The following is a 24,211-nucleotide window of genomic DNA, read 5'->3' as shown; positions in this document are numbered from 1 at the left end:
ACCAAATATTTGCAACAATAGAATAATACCATCGATCACTAAATAATACCCACCTAGATAATTGCATTGTTTTAAAATATTTTATAGGGACGCGAAATAGATATTGATATCGATATAGGATCGTCGTCCTATATTTTAGCATACTCTACAATGTTTTTCTGCAATAAAGGTATCCGCAACATAAGTTTGACGTCTATTTGTATATTTTTTAATATTTGTACGCCTGAGTTCGCCTGCACTATTTTCATTGGTATCGGTATCGTCAATAATTTATTTTATAAATATCGGTTTGCATTCTTTTATACCGACAGAATTACAAAACGATGCATCCGCATCCTTATTTTTTCTTATCGTCTTAAATAAACGTTATCGGTGCGGCCAGGTGTACCAATAAACTACTCAGGAATGAGTTACTATTGTTTCGAATTTAAAAGTAAATTTAACAATGGTTCTGTATATTTACTGGAAGGATTATTATATTTAAAATGCATATTATTTTAAAATTTGCTTCTTTGTCGGCAATCCGCATTCGTATGTAAGTAGGTATTTAATACTGTTTTTTTACTTATTTATTTATCATGATTCGTAAATGACATTCACAAGTTACACACAGGTTGACGTTGCCGCGATTTTGAATATAGTAAAATAGTGTACCTACCAGATGTAAAGCCACTATATTTAAAGCTCTTTAGAAAATGATTATTTTTGAAAAAAAGAAAATCTGTGTTGACTACATTAAAGTTTTATTCTATTTTATCCAACAAAAAAATACAAATTGCTATTCAAATGCGACAAGTGTTGGGTTTTCATGTTGTTCAATAAATAAATGAGAAAATACGAGTGATGTAATAACACACCTGTTGCGTAAAGGCCGCATAGCTGTCGCGATAAGTTTAAACACGCCAGGCGTGTGGGGCCGCATGCTCGTAACGCCTGTTTCGAATACGCTTCACCAGTGCTGAAAACACGCCTAGCGTGTAATCCTGCCGCACTCGTGTACCGTATTTGTTAATGTTAGGCAGAAGTCAACGTGTTAAATATAAGCCAGCACGGCTAGCATGGGCAGGAGATAATTATATTCCCTGGGAAAGGATACAAATGTATCTTCTCCCAATGCTTTATCAACCCTTAGAGCACTGGCGCACAAGTGGAAATAATATCCACATAATATATGTGCAATAATAAACGGGGTAAGACTTCTCCTATTCCATGTTCCCGTGGCTTAAGCAAGCGGACACGTTAATTATATCCCTTGTCAGCGGATATAATTTTTGTCTCCTGTCCCTTGTCTGCAATCAACTTAACCCAGAAAATATATTAATACTGATCCTTATTTCCCCGTGCCCTTCATATATGTTGTATATGTGTTACTCTGAATGTCTGATATTAGTGCATATTCTAGATGCACTGGTGTATGTTTACAGTGACTTTGGTGGCAATTGTGGTGTACATAAATCTCTACATTAAACTATATTGACAGGCTGTTCTTGTGGAAAATAGCGCTGAGCAATTATTACATTTTTAAGGAGCAGTTATTACGCCGAGTTTTCGATTAAAGCTGCTATTATGTGCTAGGGTTCGAGAATTAGAAATAAGAACACATGATGACTTGTTAGACTGTAATCTTCTCTTCAATACAAGGTGCCAGAGAGCATTTTCAATCCCAGGTCAATCGTATTCCTGCTACCATGCAGGACTACGATTGACCTGGGATCGGAGCCAACGAGACCTAGGCCACTTGATTTAACACGATCACTATTTTCGCTATGCTCTCAGAGATAACTGATTCAGTCGCGACGTACCATTAGTGGGAATCGAACCGGCCTTGGACTCAGAAAGCAGGGTCGCTGCGCAAACTGCGCGAATCGGTCGTCATATTACAATGATAAATGGTCCTTCAAGCCGGATTTTTTCAATCTATATATTAATCCAAATTCAATATAATCTTAAGTTCATAAAAAAATAAATATATTGAGTATTTTTTTAATATTTTTATATAAAATATATTTTTTAGATTTAAATACACAAACTACACATTGTAGAAAAAATATAAAAATATTGATTATATTATTTGAGCTGATTTACAGTTCTTATTTAATTATCAACATGGTTGTATAGAACACATAAAATATAACATAGAATGTATCTTTATAACAATTTAAAATCGTTTACAATCATTTATTTTTTTGTTTAAAATCGTTTATAGTTACTTTGATAAGCCACTTTGACATCTGTTACTGATTATCATGTATTGGCATTAAATAAAATATCGATTCGTTTAAGAAATAATGTTTTTAAAAAGATTAACATTGTCTTATGTACTTTTTGTCCCATTGGATGAAAAGAACTAAGGATGTGAAGAAATTTGTTCTAAGGTTCGATTCCAGGGTCAGATTAAAAGTTAACATTTAAATGAACGATAGAATGGGTTTCATGACTGAACTTGACACTGTTTTTTATTTCGATTACGAAGAAATAAAATATTGTATATAAAATAAACCATATCTAAAAAATAACAAATCAACTCGTAAAACGAAAAAATACAATAGAATAGATTTAAAAAAATTACTACATAGGTACAAATATAATCTCAGATATAAAACCCTTCTCCCTACTTCCGGGAAATTTCAAAGGTTAGGTTAACATAGCACCATCGTCATAGTATGTCGCCCATTTGCGATAAGAATGACATATAAAAAAAACTATTTTTTCATAAACCTAGGTACAGAATGACGCATTTATCGAACACGAAACGGATAAGAAAATGTGACTTTATAGCACTATTCTTTTCCTTCTTATAATATTTTTATATAACGTTAAAATATTCTCTGTAAAATTTCACCTTTTTTATCATTGTCGCAAACATGCGATGTCTAACGTGAATTTGTTAATTGCATTGCTCACTTTGATTTTTCAAGCACTGTTTACATAATTTTAACAAGGTAGTAGATTATCTGTCTTATGATATAGGTAGATATACTAACCAAATTTTAATCATGAAGAAAAAAATGTATCATACGCTTCTGCTGATTTATAGTACGGCAGTATATTTTTAACGATCCTTCCATTGATGTAAACCTGTACGATGTTTCTGTCGTCGGCGCAATAGACAAACCTCTGTGCTTTGTCCACGATAGCGTCTGTTCCAGCAGAGGAGTCCTTAAAGTTGTCTATGGGACCGCGCGGGTCGGTCACATCTAATATCAAAGCATCAAATTGTTTGCCAATTTCGAATGTACCGATCTTATCTTGGAGGCCCAAGGCTGGAAAGATAAATTTGCGGTAAAATAAATGTTTTAAAAATAACACCTATCCTAGACTAAAGTCCCATGGCTGGGCATAGGCTTTTCTGATACGAAAGAGGGTATTAGAGCATAGACCAGCAGGGTAATAACGTACTCACGATAATTGCGGTCAATCTCACGATAATTCTGGTCAAACGTCACTTTGCACTGTGCATACAAACAAAATAGCCTGTCGTGAGATACGTAACTAGTCACCCTTTTCACGCACGCGATTATTATCCCATGGTAGATCTAACAACCCGGATCAAAGTATTAACGTGCTCTTCGAGACTCCGCCAATTTCTGAACTCTGAGGTCCCTTTCTAAAAAAAAACCCAGTACAGTGGGGCGATCCAGTGATGCGTATTTGAATAGCTAACTGTAATCCTGGGATTAGGATAAAAAGATTATGAGATAGGTATCTTATTACTACGTAAAAAGTGGTACACCCCTCCCGGACTTCCGCTTCGACCCTGCACAGTTGTGCAGGGTCGATAAATACCGCGTAGTTTAGATACAAATTAAAGCTATGAGAAACGTTAGTGCCGTAACTGGATGGGTGACCTACGTTGGAGATCCTAAGATCTGAGTAACACCTTTAGTCGATGATGTTAGGCCGTCAGTCCCGGTCATTATAACTCGTGACTTTCAGTATAAGCACAGTAGTTTTATAGAATATATACATTAGTTCTTGCAGTACTGCAGCCTTCGTCCAAAATTTGCTCGCTCGCATTCGAGGAGTATGAGAATAATTGAGCATCGGAGTAAAACTGATCTTATTTGCATTTAATTAAAACTCAAATTTGCCTAAAATGCGGCTCGTTCAGAACGTTTGTAGAACTAAATTTTTGGGGACTTTAAAATGACAATGTGAGCCGTACGCACTGTTACAATGAGTCATTTACTATCAAGGCAGTTAAATTGTGGAATGATCTTCCACGTGACATTCGTTACGCTAAATCACACAGTATTTTAAAGACTCGTCTAAAGAATTATTATTTAACACTGTAAGTATGATTATTATATTCCACATTTACTTTCTGTACCGATAACATTATTATATGTAGTTTTAGTATTATTTATTTTACCATATAATATTTTATTTTATTTTATATATGTACCGTTTTTGTAATAATTATTGTAATAATTATTTTATATGTGAGCCAATTCCTCACAATGGTTGCCTGGAAGAAATCACTATAAGTGATAAGGCCGCCTTTGTTACACAAATTTAATTGTACCTTTGTTGTTTTTGTCTCTTTTTTTTTTTCTTGTGTGCAATAAAGTATTTTTGATTGATTGATTGATTGATGGTGATAACGATAAAAAACACAGTTTGTTGAGGGCTTCTTCTTAGACCAGGGCGCCTTTGGAACCCTCGTACCTTTAGTTCTAAGTTTACGAATGTAGTTATAGCCATCGCTACTCACTACTATGTACACATTTTGTATATAATCAACGCATCAAAAGTTCCATCTATATGACCATTTGAATAGAGAAATATTTTACTTTGACTTTGAGTGACGTTAGGTGCATTTTTCTTTGACGATACACAGTTTTAATACTCGAGAACGACTCCTCGATTGCCAGCGAGCAAATCTTCTATTAAGGCTACTGAGACCAGTGAGATCTTACCTTGTCTCGCAGTTACATCACGACTATTACCTGTGACGATATTACCTACCTTTTGCGCCACCCACAGTGGCTAGGTACAGGGCCTCCTTCCAGCTGAGGGCGGGTCCACCGTGCCCCGTCAATAGCAGATGTTCCGACACATCCATTGCGCGCCGCATTGCATCTAGTATACTCGCATTATCGCCTCCAGACACATCTGCGTGAAGTAACTTGCTTTATATCTCGTACTCGTGATATGAATAAATAAATAAATATACTACACACATCGCCATCTAGCCCCAAAGTAGGCGTAGCTTGTGTTACGGCTATTAAGATGACTGATGATTATTTTTATGAATAATAATAAATACTTAGAATATACATATAAACACCTAGACACAAAAAAACATTAATGCTCATCACACAAAACATTTTCCAGTATTGGGAATCGAACCCACGGCCTTGGACTCAGAAAGCAGGGTCGCTGCATACTGTGCCAATCGGCCGTCGAATATGAGACTAATTATCTACCTCAAGGAGTCAGCTAGGTGTAACATATTATCACATTATCAAAAGCCTATAACAGTCAACTGCAGCATATATAGTGTATAAATGCTATAAATTCAAAATGGCGGACGCAAAGCAGAAACAAAGCTACACATACCGGTTCCGAGACCGACGCATACTTTGTTGTCTAGGAGTCTCCTGACGGGGCAGAGGCCTGACTTTAGTCTGGTGTTGGAAGCGGGGCAGTGGGCCACGGATACGCCTTTGCTAGCGAACGTAGACATCTCTGATTCGCTTAAATATATCGCGTGCGCCATGATACACTATTCAAAGAATAATATTGCATTAAACATTCAAAAAAAAAGTGTGTGTACTTATGTACCGCTTTAGAAGTTAAACTTCTTTGGCGTAACAAGATAAAAATCTTTTCAAAAATGTTATCTTATTCTACGTCTGTAGAAAAAACAATAGAAAAAAGGTATTTAATACATTGAAAGTTAAATGTAGTTAAATAAAGTTTATTTAAATAACACGAAAAAAAAATCTACATAATTAGAGAAATGGACATAATAAATATAATTAAATTTGGAATACTAATAGACTCATTATCGGACCACCAAGTTTTACTCAATATTCGAATTTGAGATTCTTGTACAATTAAAACAATTAAATCACCGCAATGAGCACGCAGACTTTAACAATTAAAAGTTTACACTGTCAAACGTTACAGCTTCATAGTGTCGGTTTTTTGGGACGGTGTGCGCGCTCATCGTGAAAAATTACTCTCATCATTTTTCCCTAACGCGCCAAAAGAAGTATAACTTCAATAAGGGGACAGTTTGGGTTTTGGATATTGGACAGAAGCTGACGTTACTTTGCGGAATTCCATGATATACTGTTTTGAGTAGTGGGAGGCTTTGGCCGTGGCTAGTTACCAGCCTACCGACAAAGACGTGCCGCTAAGCGATTTAGTGTTCCAGTCTGATGTCGCGTTGAAACCGATTAGGGGTATGACTACCATACTCCCTAACAGGTTAGCCAGCTACCATCTTAGACTGCATCGTCCATACCCCACACCACACCAGCTGAGTTTGCAGTCTTCTTGTAGTGGAATAAAAAAATACTATGATAATTAAGCTTAATTTGCTATACTAAGCAGGAGTACGGTATTATTTTTAATTTCTTCAATCTTTATACTCCTCACCAAACAGATCTTCGGTAATGTACTCTCTACGCACTTATCGCTCCTCGCTCGCTCTTTAACTTTGTGTGGAGTGTACGTAAAGATTGAAGAAAATATCAATAACACCGTAAAGATTCTCCTGATTTCAAAGCTTAGATGGGAGGTTGATGGTCGAGATTGGATACTTCCGTTGATTATCCGTAGAATTTAGCTAGCCAGTTTTTCCCGCGTTAAATGTTATTCATTGTTCATTTTTTTTTTTTTTTTTTTTTCTCAATAAACAACTTTCGATTTGCAAGCCGGTTCGAAATTTAAATAAAACCTTTGCTAGTTTACCTCCTTCGTTGGCATGTTTCGGAGCTATAATAGATCGTTCCATTTTTAAATTACACGACAGATGTGAGTTTACAATGTATTTATCTACATAAAATATTAGTAGGGAACAATCAAAGTTCAAAATAACAATACCTTATTGTTCAAGATTCCACATTGATCGTACACGTCTGCATAATTAGCACAGTCGGAATTTGTTTGTAAAACGTATTCTACTTCTTGTTTGTTTTCCGATATGTGACTCTGTAATTAAATTTGTAGTAAAATGTAATGAAGCGGTGATAGCCTAGTGGATGGCAGGACTTCGATTTCACTTCGAGGGAAGCGAGTTCGAATCCTGGCACGCACCTCTAACTTTTCTAAGTTATGTGCGTTTTAAGCAATGCTTCATCGTGAGGAAACCTATATTCTGAGAGTTCTCCATAATTTTCTGAAAGGTGCGAAAGTCCACTAATCCGCACTGGGCCAGCGTAGTGGACTACGGCTTTAACCCCTTCTCATTGTGGGGGGAGACCCGTGCCCTGTAGTGGGCCGGTAATGGATTGATATGATGATGATGAATAAAAATTTGGTAAACAATGCAGGCACTGAGTTTTATTAGGTTTTATCATACAGCATGGGCGGGTGACATAGAGTGCACAAAATGTTTATCCCCTCCCACTGTTTTATCCATTCTTCGAGCATGGACGCACGGGTGAAAATAATACCATCATTACCATCATGACAACCAATGGACGTCCACTGCTGGATACAAGTCTTTTGTAGAGGACACAGAATTCAGATCATACAGAAACCGTCTATACATCTAATATGGAAGAATCCAAAACCACTCCACTTTAGTAGTGTTATTCATTTCATTCCTTTTAGTATTTGGCAGTAATTTTTTACAGCAATGGGAAAAGTTTGTGAGCTAGCATCATTCCGCGGGTGAGAAGTGTGATGTACGTGCCTTTTTACTTTTTTATGACACAATACACTGCATGCAATAATGGTTGAATGAGGGTTCTGTTTTTGATTCTGCGGTAGAGAGTTCCAAATACCACGGTCTTGTATTGCTTGGGTCCCGCCGCTCTGAGCTAAGCGCAGCTTGTGGTATGAGTACTAAAATGGCTGATGAATATTTTTATGAACAATACTTATACATAAATATTTATAACATACAGATAAACACCCAGACACTGAAAACATTCAGGTTTATCACACAATCATTTTCCTGTTGTTGGAATCGGCCTTGGACTCCAAAAGCATGGTCGCTGCCCACTGCGCCAATAGGTCGTCAAACTTTGGCACCCGAACGTCCATCGGTTCTCCCAGCTATACTCTCCACCCATTTGTTCGTAATGGCAGCCTCTGGGGAACCGTAATATGATGCTAAATGGCTTCAGCAGAGTCTCTAAACACGTATGCGTAAGACGAAGATAATGATTCCTTTCTCATGTTCCGCTCCAACCTGTCATCATTGAGAGAAGTGCACTCGATATAATCGGCGAATTACCTGGACCTAGGAGTCCTAGGACAAACGATCCAGTTATCTACGACTCCGACTGTAACTTTAAAGTTTTGAGCAGAATAAATTGTTTACCTGAATCATGCAATTATACTTTCTGGCTAAATTGGATAGTCCTCTCATAAGCTCACTGTCACAGCTCACTGCAAACCGTGGGGTAATTATAGGCCTGACCAAATCGTTCTGAAAACAAAGTAAATAACATAGTTGTGAAATTAAAGTCACCTTTAAAAGCTGTAAAATATTTTTTTAAATTTGGAAAATCCAAAAGTGTCCAAAATCCTAAAACAAAAACTCAAGTTTTTTTAAATGAAATAACAAATAAAATTAATATCTTTATGTCTCACGCGATTTTATGAGACGAAATTTACATAGCGCATGCGCGAATCTTGATCTTGATTTCCACATACTCTTACATATAGAAAAAATAGTTTTTGATAAATTATAATTAAACGACAATACTTAGAACGCTAATATTAACTAGGAAACAGCACAGTGCATTACTTTATAGAATAAAAAAAAAAAAATCGTTAAGATAATTTTTTCGTCCAATTTATCTGCCACATACACGGATCCGTAAACACAGACACACGGACGTCCAAGAATGATTAGTTTAATTATTATTTACTATATTGAACAATAATTGCTTATAAAATATATATCATATGTGCTAGACAGATTATTTAACTTGATGTTAGTGTACTCATATTATCCTGTAAGTGTTCTATTAATAAAAAAAACATCATTTAAGTTTTGAAAGACTGGGTTTTTGACACGTCGAGAGTAGAGCATCACCTCGAGCTCCGCTTGTGAGGCGTGCAATATGCTTCTAGTAGGATTTTTTGGCGTTCCTATTTAAACCTTGATTTGTGGTGACGGCCCATCAGAATACAGTACCTTTTGTACTTTTGCTCTTCCTGCGGATGTGAACGAGGCGACTAAGGGAATATAACAGAGAACGGCCAGCAGTTTCCTTTGTGCTTTCCCTACTACCATCTACTGCGATACCAATTAGCGAATTGGGAGAGGACTTTAGTTCAGCAGTGGACTGTTATAGGATATGATAGGATGCCCTTGTCAAACCCAGGTCTCAAAATATTGTTTTTAAATAATATTATGTGTACCAACCTTATATTCGTACACTTTATCAAGAAACGTTTGAACATCTCTTAATTCGTCAGCAGTATTGTTAAAGTAACCTGCATCATTCTGTACGTTCATGCTCACTTTACCCACCAACGCCCTCTGGTGGTATTTTATGACGTTCTTTACTAGTTCCAATGTGCCTTCCAAGTGCAGTGATCCAAAATAGCAGGCTGTGGTTGTACCATTATTTATAAGTCTTTTCTGAAAAAATACACACACTTTTTTTTTATTGTACCGAAATAATATTAACATTAGTAGTATATACTTAAGTGTGTAAATTTATGTATTGTTTATTGTAATTGCGATTTCCCGTCTCTCATGTATTATTGTGTACTATCGTTAAGGTTACCTGGCAGAGATCATTTTTAGTGATAAGGTCGCCTTTTGCTTTTAATTTTTTTTAAGTAAATTTGTAATTTCTCCTTTACTACGCAATAAAGATGTTTAAATAAATAAATAAATAATATGACTGGAGATCAATTGGACATTGAACTGTTTATCAACAAAGTTAAAATTCACCCTGCAATATAAAAGAATTCAATGAATTGAATTAATCTTAAAAATTAAGTGGAATTGACAGAAATACTAATCATATTCGTAATACGCAGGTTTGGGAAGACTTTCGATCGTACTTTCATCCCCTGTTCAACCGTCATAAGGCTACAATTTCATAAAATTTATATAGCCTATACTATTTCCAGCAATTGAGCTTTCACAAAAAAGCAAAGAAAGATTTTTACACACCTGATTGGTAATTCCAGAGATAGGTAAGTGCGATCAAACAAACAAAAAAAGGTTTATTCTTTATCATAAGAATAAATATAGATGGATAGATGAGTATTAAAGAAATTGTAATACTAACCACAACTTTTTCATAAACATCTGCAGCGAACTGTTTATCTTTGTATTTTGTTTCCAAAGGGAATGTATATTTGCTGAGCCACTCAAGTAGTGGGCGATCCAGACCCAGTCCAAGGTTGGGGAACTGTGGAGCATGGGTGTGGCAGTCGATGAAGCCTGGCATCACAAATTGATCCGGTTTGAGAATACTAAAGTCCATCTGCAGCCCTTCATTGTTTTTTTGATCAAAAGCTTCTCTGTTGCCAATTTCTGTTATCTAAAAAATATTTTTTGATAGTTTTCAGTTTGGGGTAAAATTGGATTGGTGCAGTCTTATGTATTTGGGTGGCAGTAAAACACCACTCAGAAATAGAATCAGTGCAATGGTAAATATGTACGTATTACAGTGTAATGTATAAAGTGTTACAAGTAATTGTGTAACAAAATAATATAAATTTTTAATTTTTAATGTGTTTTTACCTACGCTTTTGACTTTGAGGAAATATTAGTTCTCTAAATTTAAAATACATATAAAAATTTCCACAACCAACAGAATTTGAACCTGTGACTCTCTGGCAATCACAGCCTGAAAGCTTTGACCAGTAAGCTATGGCTCTTCTAATGGTGATGCTTAAATTAGTATATGCATTTATATCAGTCTTATAGCGACTGTAGCGCCATCTAGTAGGAAACATTGTAGTTTTGATCTACTTTTCAAAGGTCCAATGCATTTTAAATTAATGAAAAATATGAGTAGATTATAAGAAATACACCAATTAAAAGAGCTGGATATTATGCACCTGCATTCGCATTTAAAAAAGCAGTGATAACCTATTGGTTAGAGCTTTGGTCTCCCTTTCGGGCTGGACAAGTTCGGACCCTGACATGCACCTCTTACTTTTCAGAGTTATATGCATTTTAATTTTTGTTTCTATTTCTTTTTTCTGTTGTTATTCTGCGATCAGTCCTTGACTATGATATAAAATTGTCATATTAGGACTGGTTTAGTATTTATTTTGATCAAGAATATTTTTTCTTTTAAGCCGGCTGAGACAATCTGGTACTGTGAGTTGAACTGCCAGCTGGTTAGGATGGTGCCTAAGTCGTATTTTGTATTTACTACTACACTGTTGCAGTTCTTCTTTTACATTCCTGATCCTCAGATGCTCATGGATTTCATTGTTCTTGATAAACCAAGGGGAGTTTGTTATTTGTTTGAGAATTGAGTCTTCAGCTCTTTGGATTGTTTTGATGTTGGAATCTCAGGCGGAGCCCCAGAGCTGTAATCCGTATGTCTACATGGGTTTGAGTGCTGTTTTGTAAATAACAATATACTCCTGAGTATGTTGTTTTAATTTAGGAAATTTAAAATATCACTTGCTTTAAAGGTCAAGGAAAATCTGTATGCCATTGAGTTTTCCATAAAAGTTTATTATTTATTGTTATTAGGTACACAAAACAGGTAATAACTAAATGTAGATTATGTAATAACAAGTTTTGTTCTAAGCTACATCCCAAAGTATGTGTACACAACTTTGAATTAAATTAAACAAAAAGTAAAGATAAAATTAAAGTTGAAACAAAAAAGAAACACTTAAAAAATAATATATACATGATTTCCCTAAAGATTATGTGGTATAGTGCTTAATGATTTGATTTTTAAAAATATTTATCCTTTCGTTAAAAATGTCAATATTACGATTACTTGATACTAAATCATTATAAAGCCAGCACATGTGAACGATGGGATTGTAAAAGGAAGTATTGTTCTTGTAGAAACTTAGGACAAAGGGATTAAAATATTTTAATATGGTATTAACGCGAGTATTAATAGTAATGAGCAAGAGTAAGACGGAAGAATCAATTTGGGAGTTAATGAGCTTAAATAAGAAGATCAAAGGAAAGTATTTTCGACGAAATCGCAAGCTTTGCATCCCAAAGTGTACAAGCCTGTCATGGTAAGTTGTACGTTTATGGCCAAAGTTATGTTGATATGACAATATTCGTAAAACAATTTTTTGAACAGTTTCTAAACGATCGCAATGAATGGTATAATACAGTGACCATATTAGTGAGTTATACTCCATTATACTACGGACCATAGTTTGATAAAGTTGTATTGAGCTTGATGGTTTTGTAAAATCTCTCGTTGACCTTATAATGTTCTCAAAAGGTGTAAGAAGTCTCTCTCAAACTCTCCTCATTGGAGGAGAGGAGAACCGTAATGGGTAGATAATGATGATGATTCATACTGATAAGTATTATAATTTTACTTAAAGAAATAATTTTTTTCCCTGTATCATCTGCACCTGGTGCGATTGCAGTGAAGGGCTAACTTGTCGTAGAATAAAAAAAATAGGTTGACGTTAATTAAAATTTTAGAATAATCTTACCGTTCCGTTCTCCACTTGAATGTATCCATTAAAGCATTGTAACTCATTTTCAGAGGTTGGCGATACAAAATCGCCGACTAGGATGAAGCTAGTCATTTCGAAATTCACAAAAGCCTATTAAAAGCTAATAGGAAACTGAAAAACTAAAAAGCGACCACTATTTAACAAATGTTATGAAATATGAATCGAGGTTACGGCAAGTTAAACGGCGAACTAAAAAGATAACGGAAAGACAGATTTATAAGTTACGGTTGACTTTACATTATATTAATAGGTATTTATAGCTATTTTTATAAGATATCACGAAATGTAAGTTTTGTTTGATAACAATTATTTGTTTACATTAAGACTTGAAATGTCAGTTGTCACTACTTGAATATAATCTGTGCTGGTCACCTATCAGTCACAGTGTAGGGAAGTGATTGCTTTCTGTGATTTATCAAGGTTAGCTGCTGGACATCGATGTTTAGGAGATAAATATCGATTATTTTAGACATAATACGAAATATTTATATTGGTACGAAGTATTTGAATTATAATATAGGAACCTTACAATAATATATACCTATATTATTGTTGTTTGTATCTCGTAATTCAATGTGTAACACTTTTATAATTTCATAAATAAGATCCATCTCGCTGCTGATTTATGTCGTAGGCTAGAAACCCGTAAGGAAGTCGCAAGGGCTTTAGTACCATAGCCCACATTCATATGCCGCGGCAGGTTTACAGCAGACTGAAGAGTACCAACTTTGCTTAGCGTTTAAGGAGTAAGAGAAAGCCTTCGATTCCTTGGAAACTTACTTAGGTTTAACGTCACTATTTGTACAAAATCTTTACTATTCGTATACATGATCACACTACGGAGTTAATCCAATTGCAGCTAGTAGTATTTCATGGAGATGTAATCTATCCGAAGCTGTTTACCGCTGGCTTGGAAGACGGTTATAAGCTTTTGGATTGGAACAGTCTGGGCGTTAAAATTAACTACTAATAATACATCGCTCAACTTCGGTTTGCTTGTGTACGTGTAAATACCTGAATGCTGTAACGTAGTGTTGGTAGACCCCAGACGCAATGCGACAAGGTGGACAAAATATGACATCAAACAGTTCGCAGGGAGCAATCGGCCTCATACGGCACAGCAGTGGACGTTCATTGGTCGACGAGATGATGATGATGATGATGATAAATTAGATATAACGATCGTTATTTTTTTTTCAGATATTAACGTTAATTTTGAACGTTCGCAGCGAATCAGTTCAGAAATAGTTTTTGGTATGATAGTTTTCTAACTGTTTATTGAGGCATGAATCGAATCATGGGTTGTTGCTATATTCGATGTCATCTTTGATTGTGGTTAAATTTAATGGTGCAAAGTTGAACAGGTCTAAAAGTTAACTGTTTCTGGGATAGCGCTTTTTATGCAAGTCAATTTAGTTTATTTTAAAAGTTTGTCTACAACAGAATTTTTACGATTTAACGTCTTTTGACGGATCGTACCGACTGTGTAAAAGTGGATTTCAATAGAATAGTTTTCTTCTGAATTAGTCATTCTAATTCACCCTCAAAAGTAGCATTATGCGTGATGAACCTATAATTTCTCTAGTTACTGATTTATTATTAATTTATTTTTGACGTTTTCAGTGCGAGGTCGCTACTCTAGTCAGAACTGCGAGCTATCTTCCCCTTTGCTACATCGCAACCCGTCGCTTTATACGATGTGAAAATAAAATATCCGCTTGATTTCTATGTTCCATGTTACTTATATTATACAGTATTATTGACGATTAGTAGTTATTTTATATAAAAGTTCATGCCAAGCTGTGCGTACTTTTTCGGCACCCACGGTCCAATTAGGGAAATTTCCACTGCGCGCGCTTTGTATCCAACAGCGGAAGTTGGATGTGGCGGCTGTGGCTAACGCCTCCTCAAGTCGGTTGTGGGTTCGTCGAGACTCTTCTAATGCCTAGAAAGAGAACACTTGGTTTGAAATGACGCAAATATGACAAAGTACATAAGTAAGGCCTCATACTGCAAACATTTCAGAGGATTTATAGTTGAAAATGGAACAAATAGACAGCACGAGGAAGCATGGTAGGTAATAATTGAAAACTTATATACAAAAGTCAGGTATGCCGGAGGAAGGCGTTTTCAGTACGAGTTTGAAGCTTACCTAGGGCATATAATAATAATAAACTTTATTCAGCTTCCACACATAAGTAAACTAATGAAAACTAATTACTAATTACATTAAAACTAAATTAAACTAATTATACACTATTTTACAAAATAAATGCCTTATCGAAAGGTGCTTCAGCTGAAAAGGCTGCTACCTCAGCATGTTGCTGCAGTATTTGACAACTGCAGCGCTGATTTTCAGGTATAGCCTTGATTGGCGTCACGGATTTGCCGGGAAAAGTTTAAAAAGAAGCGAAGTGAACTTGACAAGAAGCGGGAGTATACGGAAAAATAAAGTAAAATAATATATATATAAAATTATCAAACGATACAATAGAACCACCACCACATAAAAGGAAAAATATATATATATACATATAAACAGATGTTACGCGTAAGCCCGACAACAAGCAATTAGTCTGAAAGATCCGGAATGTCTTTTTATTGATGAGTTTTTTGATTATCCAAAAATACCTTTTTAATGGCATTCTTGAACGAAATCATTGACTTCCTCATACGGGCTGGAGGTGGAAGGTCATTCCAGACCTTACAGGCAGAGTACTTAAAAGTACCACGAAAAGCAGCAGTTTTATGCCATCGCATTGAGATCCGAGGCGCAGACCTTGTGCTACGTTTTCCATTTTCGTGAGCCCATTTTATTTTTGAACGCAAATATGCTGGTTTGCCTGTGGACATTATGCCGAACAGCATAGTAGCTAAATGGAGGCTACGTCGAGACTCCATGTTTAGCATATTTGCGCTATTAATATAAGGGCTGACATGAGAACGAGGAGCTATAGAAAAACAAAATCTGGCGCAGGCGTTTTGGACTCTTTGCACTAACTTTGCTGATCTGGCCAACATACATGGCCCGTAAACAGTATCAGCATAGTTAAGTTTTGAGAGGACTAGAGCTTCACATAACTGTATTCTAACGTCGGTGTTGAGGTATTGGCGCATTTTATATAGAACTTTTAACCTATATAAGCTGTTTTTGACTATATTTCTAATATGAGTTTCAAAGTGTAAGTTAGCGTCAAATATTACCCCTAAGTTTCTGGCCTCATAAACTCTTTCCACTACGTCGTCTTTAATTTTTATGGACGGCATATACGCTTCAATCTTACCGACTGTACATTTAGATCCTAAAATCATCAGTTTTGTTTTATGAGGATTGAGATTGAGAGAGTTTATTTGAGACCAGTTTGATATATTTTCAAGGTCCTGCGATATTTTTATTACAGCTTCATTTGTGTCTAGTGGATGAAATGAGTGATATAGCTGAACGTCATCTGCGTATAGGTGAAATTTGCAATGTTTGATGGAGCGGACCATGTCTGCAGTGTACAGTGCGAAGAGTATAGGACTCAAGACTGATCCCTGAGGAACTCCTCTGAGTACTGGAGACGAGACAGAGGCCAACTTATTGCCATTAACTTGATTTATTTCGACAAATTGTTTCCGATTCTTAAAGTAGCTGTCAAACCATTTTACTGTGTTGTTAGTAAATCCGTAATAGGCCAACTTAGATAGAAGTAATGAAGTATTTATTGAGTCGAAAGCCCTAGAAAAGTCTAGTAGGACTAGTATAGTTCCCATGCCTTGATCTTGTGCAGTGAGGATATTATCAATTACGTCCATGACGGCAGTAGTTGTACTATGGCTTTTGCGAAAGCCCGATTGGAATTCTGGTAAAATATTTTTCTTTTCAATATAATCGGAGACTTGCTTACATACTACCTTTTCCAAAATTTTTGATAAACATGGCAGTATACTTATGGGTCTGAGATCTTTGAAGTTGGAAGGGCTGTCAATTTTTGGAAGTGGCTTTACTATAGCTATTTTCCATGCGTCTGGGAATGTTGATGTAAGTATGGACCTATTTATCATGCTTGTTAAAGTGCTAAGGCTTTGCGGGAGTGTCAGTAGCAACATATCTAAGGAGATAAGATCCGAACCTATTGCATTAGACTTTAGTCCTTTAATAATTTTTAAGACTTCATCCTCGTTTGTTGTTCTAAGACTAAAAGAGTCATTGTTGTTAAACCTTTGGAATTCGAAATATGTGTATGTAGATAGCTTTATGGTGGTGTTATACGGGACATCTAAGAAATGGTTATTAAGTATGTCGGGATTGCTCAGGGATGTAGGTAAATGGTGATCCTTCTTCTTATTAATTACTAGAATATTTTTAAAATGTTTCCACATTTTTACTGGGTTTCTACTATGCAAATTTATGTAATATTTATAATATGCGCATTTTTCCGCCTCCATAGCTTCATTAACGATTTTTTTTAGGTCTTTGTAGTATTTTTTGTGTGATTCTTTTTTTGTTGATTTATATCTAGTGTGACTCTCATTTCGTAACCTCATCATCGATTTTAAAGTGAATGTTATCCATGGGCAATTCTGCTCTTTTATAACTACTCTCCTATACGAAGCGTGGACGTCAAATATGTTTAATAAATAATTATTGAAAGATGACACCAAGTTGTTAATGTCCCTAATATCATTAATATCTATCCAGGGAATATTATTTAAATGTTGGTTAAACAGATGATGATCAATATCCTGTAGTGGCCTTACAATAGCCCAGCTAGGTTTAATTTTATCTTTTTTCATATTTAACGATGCTATAATCATAGCGTGGTTTCCTAATTCTGGGATATGTTTAACTGAGACTTCCCGTACTTTTGCATCAGTACAAAACAAGTCTATAAGAGTTTTACTATGGTCAGTGTAATGAGTAGGATCAGTGACCAGTTGCGCTAGATTTACGCACTGAATAAAATCATTGAATAGCTTAGATTTATTATCGTATGGGTTCAATAGATTAATATTGAAGTCACCCAGCAGCACAATATTGTCACAATCCGAGAAGTTGGTCACAGACTGAGTCAGCGCCTCCAGAAATAAATTAACGTCCTGCCAGGGGGGTCTATACGTTGAGCCTATAGTGATTCGTTTACCATTTATTTTTGTTGTGAGCCACATTTGCTCTACCGGTTGAAGATTAGGGTGGATATCGGAGTTTGAAGCACGTTAGACCTAATGATACCGTAGAATCTACAATTTTATTGTTTATTTAATGTATTTAATCTATTAGAATACCGGTCCAGATAAAACCTGTGGCTAATGAAATTATGGGTATTTAAAGTTTATAACTTAGGTAAGGTAAGATCAACTGACGGAAGAGCCGAAGCCGAATTCGTGGTTAAAAAATCACTTAACGGCTGTACTTAAGGTAGCGGTTCATAAAGTTCAATCTTCAATAGGAGATGGTACTATAAGTCCATACCTGATTTAAAAGGGACGTTGCTGCAGTATGTCGGCCAGATAAATTGAGTGAAGCGGCCTTGAGCAACATCCATCGCGGGTAAACAGCCCGTAAATCACGGGCGTCATGCTCTAACCTCGATAGCTCACGGTCGGCCAAAGAACGCAATTCCACGAGATCAACCACCTTTAAAAATTAATATTTTATTTAAGAAAATAATATTTTAAGAACTTAGCCCTAATTCTCTAAGGCGTTGGAATATTAATTAATTGCGCAGGAAGTAGATTTTGTGATTTATATTTTCGAATAATTTACAGTTTCAACTTTCAATCTTGGCGCAGTAAATTGCTCGTTGGCGACCTAACTAAATCCCAAACCGAAATAAGAAGAAGAGCTTTAGTTGAATGTTTTGACTTAAACGCGATAGAGAATACTTAGTAGTGCCCTCGTAAGATTATTTTTAACTATATTTTCAAATACCTTTCTTAAGTCATCCATTTTCCTAGCTAAACTCTCTAACATTCCTTCAGCCAGACGCGTTGAACTTATCATAGTCTTTAAAGTACCGTCTTCTTCATTGCGATTCGACCAAAATAATGCTTCAGTTTCGAATCGCTTAGCTCTAGTCTCGGAATCAGCTCTTAACCAATAAGTCCATAATCCCACGACAAGTCTTCGACGACTTTGTCCTGCTGCTTCTCCTTTGTGAATAGAACATTCAGCGTAAAGGCTTATTTCATTTGGGGATTCTAATTGCAGCCCTGCGTCTAAAATCAAGTCAATACTAAGAGCGTAGTACCAGGTTTCACTTTCAAGGGTCGTTTGATTTTCAGCTAAATGCAAAAGTAATTTGACGACTTCTACAGCTTCTACGATACGGCAACGTGAGATTAACAAGTAAAATAAATCCGGTATTAGATCCATCGATATACTATGCGCATGTAGGAAACGACTTATAACTAGGGCCCGGAAACCTGATCGAATAGAATCTACAAGTTTACCCCGTGCCAGTCGAGCACGAAAAACTGTCATAAATAATTTTCCAATAGCAAATAATTCTTCCGCTTGTATAGGGCTTTTAATATTTTGCAAAGAATTAACCGCCATTTTTTCCAAGTTTAAAGTCGATTCGGGAGTTCCCCGATCAAGCTCCATTTGAATGGCGTTTGTAAATGCATCACTTAAGTCTATGACACTGCATCCAAGTCGCTGTACCAGACGAATAGAGCGATGTGCTGCTATTCTAGAGGTTTGTTCATCGTCTAATGAGGCATATAAGACAGCTGCAACATTTAAGAAAAAGATTGAATCTACCTTCATACGCGCGTGATGCAGACGATGATTTTTGCGTTTAAGATTCATGATTACCAAACCTCGTATTTGTAGAATATCTGATATTTTATTTAAGTTTATGCGATATATTTTAGCAGCTTTAACTATATTTATTTTAGCCAATGTTAGTCTACCACTCATTAGCAGTGCAGCTGCTTTCAAGGAATATATTTTGCCTAAAAGCCGCTCTCTGTCATACCATGAGATGGAAAATGTACATTTTTCTTGGCAGGTATCCTCCGCTTCTTCAAGTTTTGGTATTGCAGCATCAAAGTTGTTTGCTAGAACATTTAAATAACTAAATTGTATTTGAAATTCTACCATTTTAGTCTTAAGATCCGCTTCTTTGGAGTGATATATAAGCTGCTCGTATATAATGATATTAAGCTCTGCACACGTACACCTATCAACGTTTATTTGGGATACACCTTTTTCTATGTGTATGCAAAACGATCTATTTTCTTTATCAATAGTGTTAGCTTTTACATTATCTTCACTGTCAATCACACCTAGATGACGCCATGCCGCTATTTGGTCAGCTTCTGTTACAGCTCTGAACATATCAAATATAGTTGGAATGTTTATTTCTTCAAAACTTTTGGTTGTGATAACCATGTTTGACATAGTAACTCTTTTAGTGGATCTTCTTCGGGCATCAATATCGTCATCATTAATTGGCTTTATTTTCAAAATTGGGGTTGTTTTATTTAATATTTCACTTTTTACTGAAGTTGGTGGAGATCTACTCGTATTAGGCATTTTAGAATAAACATCTGATCTAGATCTTCGAATATCAATTGATTCTTGCTTTGGTTCGACCGACTCACGTTTACTATATTCTTCTTCTTCTATTTTAAGACTCTCGTTTGGATAATATTTGTTCTCATAAGAGGTTTGTTGAAATAAATTCATTGTTGACTGGACAACCATAACTGTACCTCCACATTCTGGGCACTTTTGTTTATTATTTTCTAGATAATTAACGATACGTAAATGAAATTCTTTCTTCTGATTTAAAGGCAATAATTCATAAAATGATTTTCTTGAATTTTTATTTCGAAATTTCATAACCTTGCAAAAAGCATACTTTGGCAGATTATCACCATTCTCAGTTTCATAATCAAATACACATTCGCAAATTAAATTTAAACTACCAGAATAATTTGAGATTATAGTTCCTCCCGAAGTCGTTCTTTTGTTATTTGCACAAGTCAATATACGCATTGCAAATAATCTCTTGATTGCTTTTGCTGTAGTTGAAGCATTATTATTATACATTATGTTTTCCAAAAGCTCTCTTGAAAGTACATTTCCTATAACGGAAGCAATTTTTAAAAGAAGCTGTTGATACGGAGTTAATGAATCCATTTGGATCATGATCAAAGCGTCAATATTTTGGACATTTATATCTGTCTTAAGCTCTTTCTTGTTTGTTACTAAACATATTGAGATTTCTTCCGTTTTATTTTCTTCTAATAATTGGTCCAAAGTAAATTGATCTCTTGCATTCAATGCTGTTGGACGTAAAAAAATAGGGTCCGGAAACTGCAAATCTTCATCTAGCCAATTTTTCAGTTCACTATTATGAATTTTATTTAACTCTAAGGCTCCATTAGAGAATAAATGAACAATAAAACTTTCAACTAGCCCGGGCATTCCATTACATTTTATTTTAAGGGCATCACATAAATCATTTGGTACAGCTTCTACGTCTAAAATTTGGCAAGCCAGTGGTGCAATCCAATTAAAGCGTAAAGGGCCTAAGTTTATTTTACGTATATTATGTTCAATAAAAACAGCGTAAAGCCAACTGTGTACTGAGCTAAACTTACCACGAGTGACCGTTAATACGGTAAACATTTTCATTATATCAAATAATATAGCTACAAATTCCCACGAATCTGGATCTAAATTTTGTAAATCGTCAAACAATATTACACAAGGATATGGTATTGATAAAAGTAATTTCTTAAAAATCTTTTTTGCTTTTTCCTTACGTCCATTTTCATTTTGGGAATAAATATCTTCGTTATAAGCAAAACGAACATTTATTATATTATTTAAATAACTCAAATCGTCGCTATAGTTTTGTAGTAGTTCAACAATTTTCTCTTCCTTTTCAAACCCAACTATGGGCTCCTTAAGATCCATTATGTTTTCAATAAGTTGACTTAGTGCCAAATATGGCGTTGCTGAATGTATCGAAGTTAAGCTCAAATAGCATACTTTGAGATCTTTATTCCTAGCGTATCGTGCCATCCATTCTAATAATCTCGTTTTGCCAATCCTACTTTCGCCAATAAGTAATAATGCATTAAAATCCCTATAAGATAAATGGGCTTCATTAAGCCAATTTTTGAAGTATTCCATTTCGTCATATCGGTTTAGCAACGGTGGTATTAAGGGGATACCAAACAATTCTTTTATCCTAATCTCTTCCGTATATTCATAAATCTTGCCTGGATGAATAATTCCTTTGAGTTCTGTAGGTGGTTGTAAGGTAAACCCGTTACTGGACATTTTACTTTTAACATAAGTTGCTTCATCGCAAGTAATTTTATTTCGAAAATTGCACATAAATCTTGCAGCTTTATTAACAATTGCACCAATTACCGTAAACTCTCTTCGCAGAGGATGACCAACCACTCCACAATATACTTGACCAGTAGTGACGCCAATAGACACTTCTGAGACACCATCAAGGGCTGAAACACTTTTTTTTATACTATAAGCACATTTTAAAGCAGCTTGGGCTTCCGATTCATGTTTAAAACCACGTAACCCAAAAATCACTAAAATCATAACATCTTTATCAAAAAGAATAATTTTGTTTACGCAGCCCATAGACTTGTATACGATATCGCTGGTTATTTGGTATGCGTTATTTACTATCGTTATGAGTTGCGGGAAAGGACATTCTTTAGGCTTCAGGGTAACAAATAAAATAGAGACTTGTCTCATTTCCGTCAGGTACTCTAAAGGTTGATGAGCATCGATTTGGGTTAAAACAGGCCTGATCATAAATTTTCTTATTTCTGAACCAATATTCCTTCCTTCCGCTTTTAATATTGTTTTACGTAAATTTAGTACTTCACTTCTCTTAGATATATCTGCCGTGCTTATTTGTGCAGAATCATTTAAAAGAAAATCTGGTAGATTTTCTAAAGTTACGAATGGTTTGTTAATTTGACGGATCATAGTTCCAAAGCCGAGAAAAGGCTTACTGATATCTTCTTCCCGTGGATCATATAGTATTGCTTTTATTGTAACGTGACCATCGTTACTGATATCATGATCATAGTTTCTTGAGTAACAGTGCCCCCACGCTGTAGGAGTCAACTTTACTTCTCCAGATCCACATAAACTCTCCGCTATTTTCGCTTCTATTACAGGCAGACCAAAAATTATATAATTCATGTCAATTCCAGATCCGATGGGCGAAAAAATGATGTTCCCTGCTGAAATTGCTAGCTTAACTTTAAGATTTACTTTAACGTCAGTTTCATAAGAACCAAACGAATGTTGTATTATGAGGGCGCACGCGATCGCTGTATGAATGGTGTGGCATAAGAAACTTCTTTTATCTGTTTTCCAAAGAGCTAAGAATGCATCACCAGCAAATTTTATTATATCACCACCATGACTGTATATAACTTCTATAAGGGATCCAAGGTAAGTGTTCAGTGTAACTGTCAACCTATAGGTACCTCCTTTTCCTGTGTTATTGTATCTTTCTGATAAAGCTGTATATCCTGACACATCTGCCATCATTAAAACGCCAACAAAACGTTTTGTTTCAACTGCTTGAAAACTGTAATAAAAATTAAACTCAATTTAGATTATTCATAAAGTTTGATACAATTAAATTTCAAGAACTACTTTGTTAATTCCTATTACTTATCCATTAGAAGTATTTCATCTGGTACCAAAGTGGCTAAAACTAAGGTTTGTTTTTTTGTAAGGTTAACCTCCACATCTTGATCTGATTGGTTCGAGACCGTACTTTTTCGAACGAAGAATTCATCAACCCATTCTTTAAGCTCACTAGCTCTAGGCATATCGTCCTCCGAGTCTTCATCCAGACACTCATTTCCACGGCGAGAAAACTTTCTTCTATAGTTACGCCACTTCTCAGTAGAAACCATTATGTTCATTGAATTCCGACGCGACCTAGTTCGTGATCGTCGGAAATTCATATTTTTTTTAATTTTTACTAATAATTTTTCTTATATACATGTATCCAAATAGAATAAATACTTTAAACTTAACCTATAACAAGGGATTAAATCTATATGGTCGTGGTTGAAGAAGTATTTGTATTGCCTTATCTTATTAATCTAATAAGTTTTACACAATAACTAACACAGATTATTTGACTAATTAGTTTTTAAAATTTTCGAAATTAACTTTATTCCGAGATAAATATCGTAATGTCGTATGTCGACGCATAAGTTTATACCTATGAATTTAGATAGATAGATAGATAAAGTCTTTATTGCACAAATTAAAAGCGAAAACAAAAATAACAAAACAATAAAAAAAAATATATAAGATGCTGATATATATATAATGATGATTTAATTTGTACGACCAAATTTTATCGGACATCTCGTA

The 24,211-nt window shown here is 35.3% G+C and overlaps 2 protein-coding genes across 2 annotated transcripts; both read right to left on the bottom strand.

Annotated features, from left to right (window-relative positions):
• Nucleotides 1-2,145: 2,145 nt before the first annotated feature.
• Nucleotides 2,146-13,156, bottom strand: LOC120633893 (guanine deaminase). Its single transcript, XM_039904286.1, has 8 exons — nt 12,808-13,156; nt 10,437-10,691; nt 9,557-9,775; nt 8,504-8,611; nt 7,057-7,164; nt 5,563-5,728; nt 4,969-5,115; nt 2,146-3,263 (listed from the first exon to the last, which is right to left on the bottom strand). The coding sequence occupies exons 1-8, from the start codon at nt 12,901-12,903 to the stop codon at nt 2,995-2,997; spliced, it is 1,368 nt and encodes a 455-aa protein (XP_039760220.1). The 5' UTR covers nt 12,904-13,156; the 3' UTR covers nt 2,146-2,994.
• A 1,421-nt stretch (nt 13,157-14,577) lies between these two features.
• Nucleotides 14,578-23,812, bottom strand: LOC120633781 (adenylate cyclase type 10-like). Its single transcript, XM_039904128.1, has 4 exons — nt 23,495-23,812; nt 18,746-23,408; nt 18,287-18,451; nt 14,578-14,776 (listed from the first exon to the last, which is right to left on the bottom strand). Exons 1-4 carry the CDS (start codon nt 23,791-23,793, stop codon nt 14,588-14,590), a joined length of 5,316 nt encoding a protein of 1,771 aa, XP_039760062.1. The 5' UTR covers nt 23,794-23,812; the 3' UTR covers nt 14,578-14,587.
• Nucleotides 23,813-24,211: the final 399 nt, after the last annotated feature.

This window comes from Pararge aegeria, chromosome 22 (assembly GCF_905163445.1).
Source record: "Pararge aegeria chromosome 22, ilParAegt1.1, whole genome shotgun sequence".
Taxonomy (NCBI): Eukaryota; Metazoa; Arthropoda; class Insecta; order Lepidoptera; family Nymphalidae; genus Pararge; species Pararge aegeria.
The sequence above is the reverse complement of the archived record's forward strand: the minus strand, read 5'-3'. Positions and strand labels throughout refer to the sequence as shown.

Bases quoted from the DNA above. Each gene is read 5' to 3' on its own strand.
- LOC120633893 (XM_039904286.1), bottom strand. From the start codon at position 12,903: ATGACTAGCTTCATCCTAGTCGGCGATTTTGTATCGCCAACCTCTGAA. The intron at 10,692-12,807 runs GTAAGATTATTC...AATATTTTTTAG, and splicing joins TTCAAGTGGAGAACGGAACG to ATAACAGAAATTGGCAACAG. The intron at 7,165-8,503 runs GTAAACAATTTA...ATTTAATTACAG, and splicing joins AGTATAATTGCATGATTCAG to AGTCACATATCGGAAAACAA.
- LOC120633781 (XM_039904128.1), bottom strand. From the start codon at position 23,793: ATGAATTTCCGACGATCACGAACTAGGTCGCGTCGGAATTCAATGAAC. The intron at 23,409-23,494 runs GTAATAGGAATT...TTTTTATTACAG, and splicing joins GAAATACTTCTAATGGATAA to TTTTCAAGCAGTTGAAACAA. The intron at 14,777-18,286 runs GTATGGACTTAT...TTCTCTTTCTAG, and splicing joins CAACGTCCCTTTTAAATCAG to GCATTAGAAGAGTCTCGACG.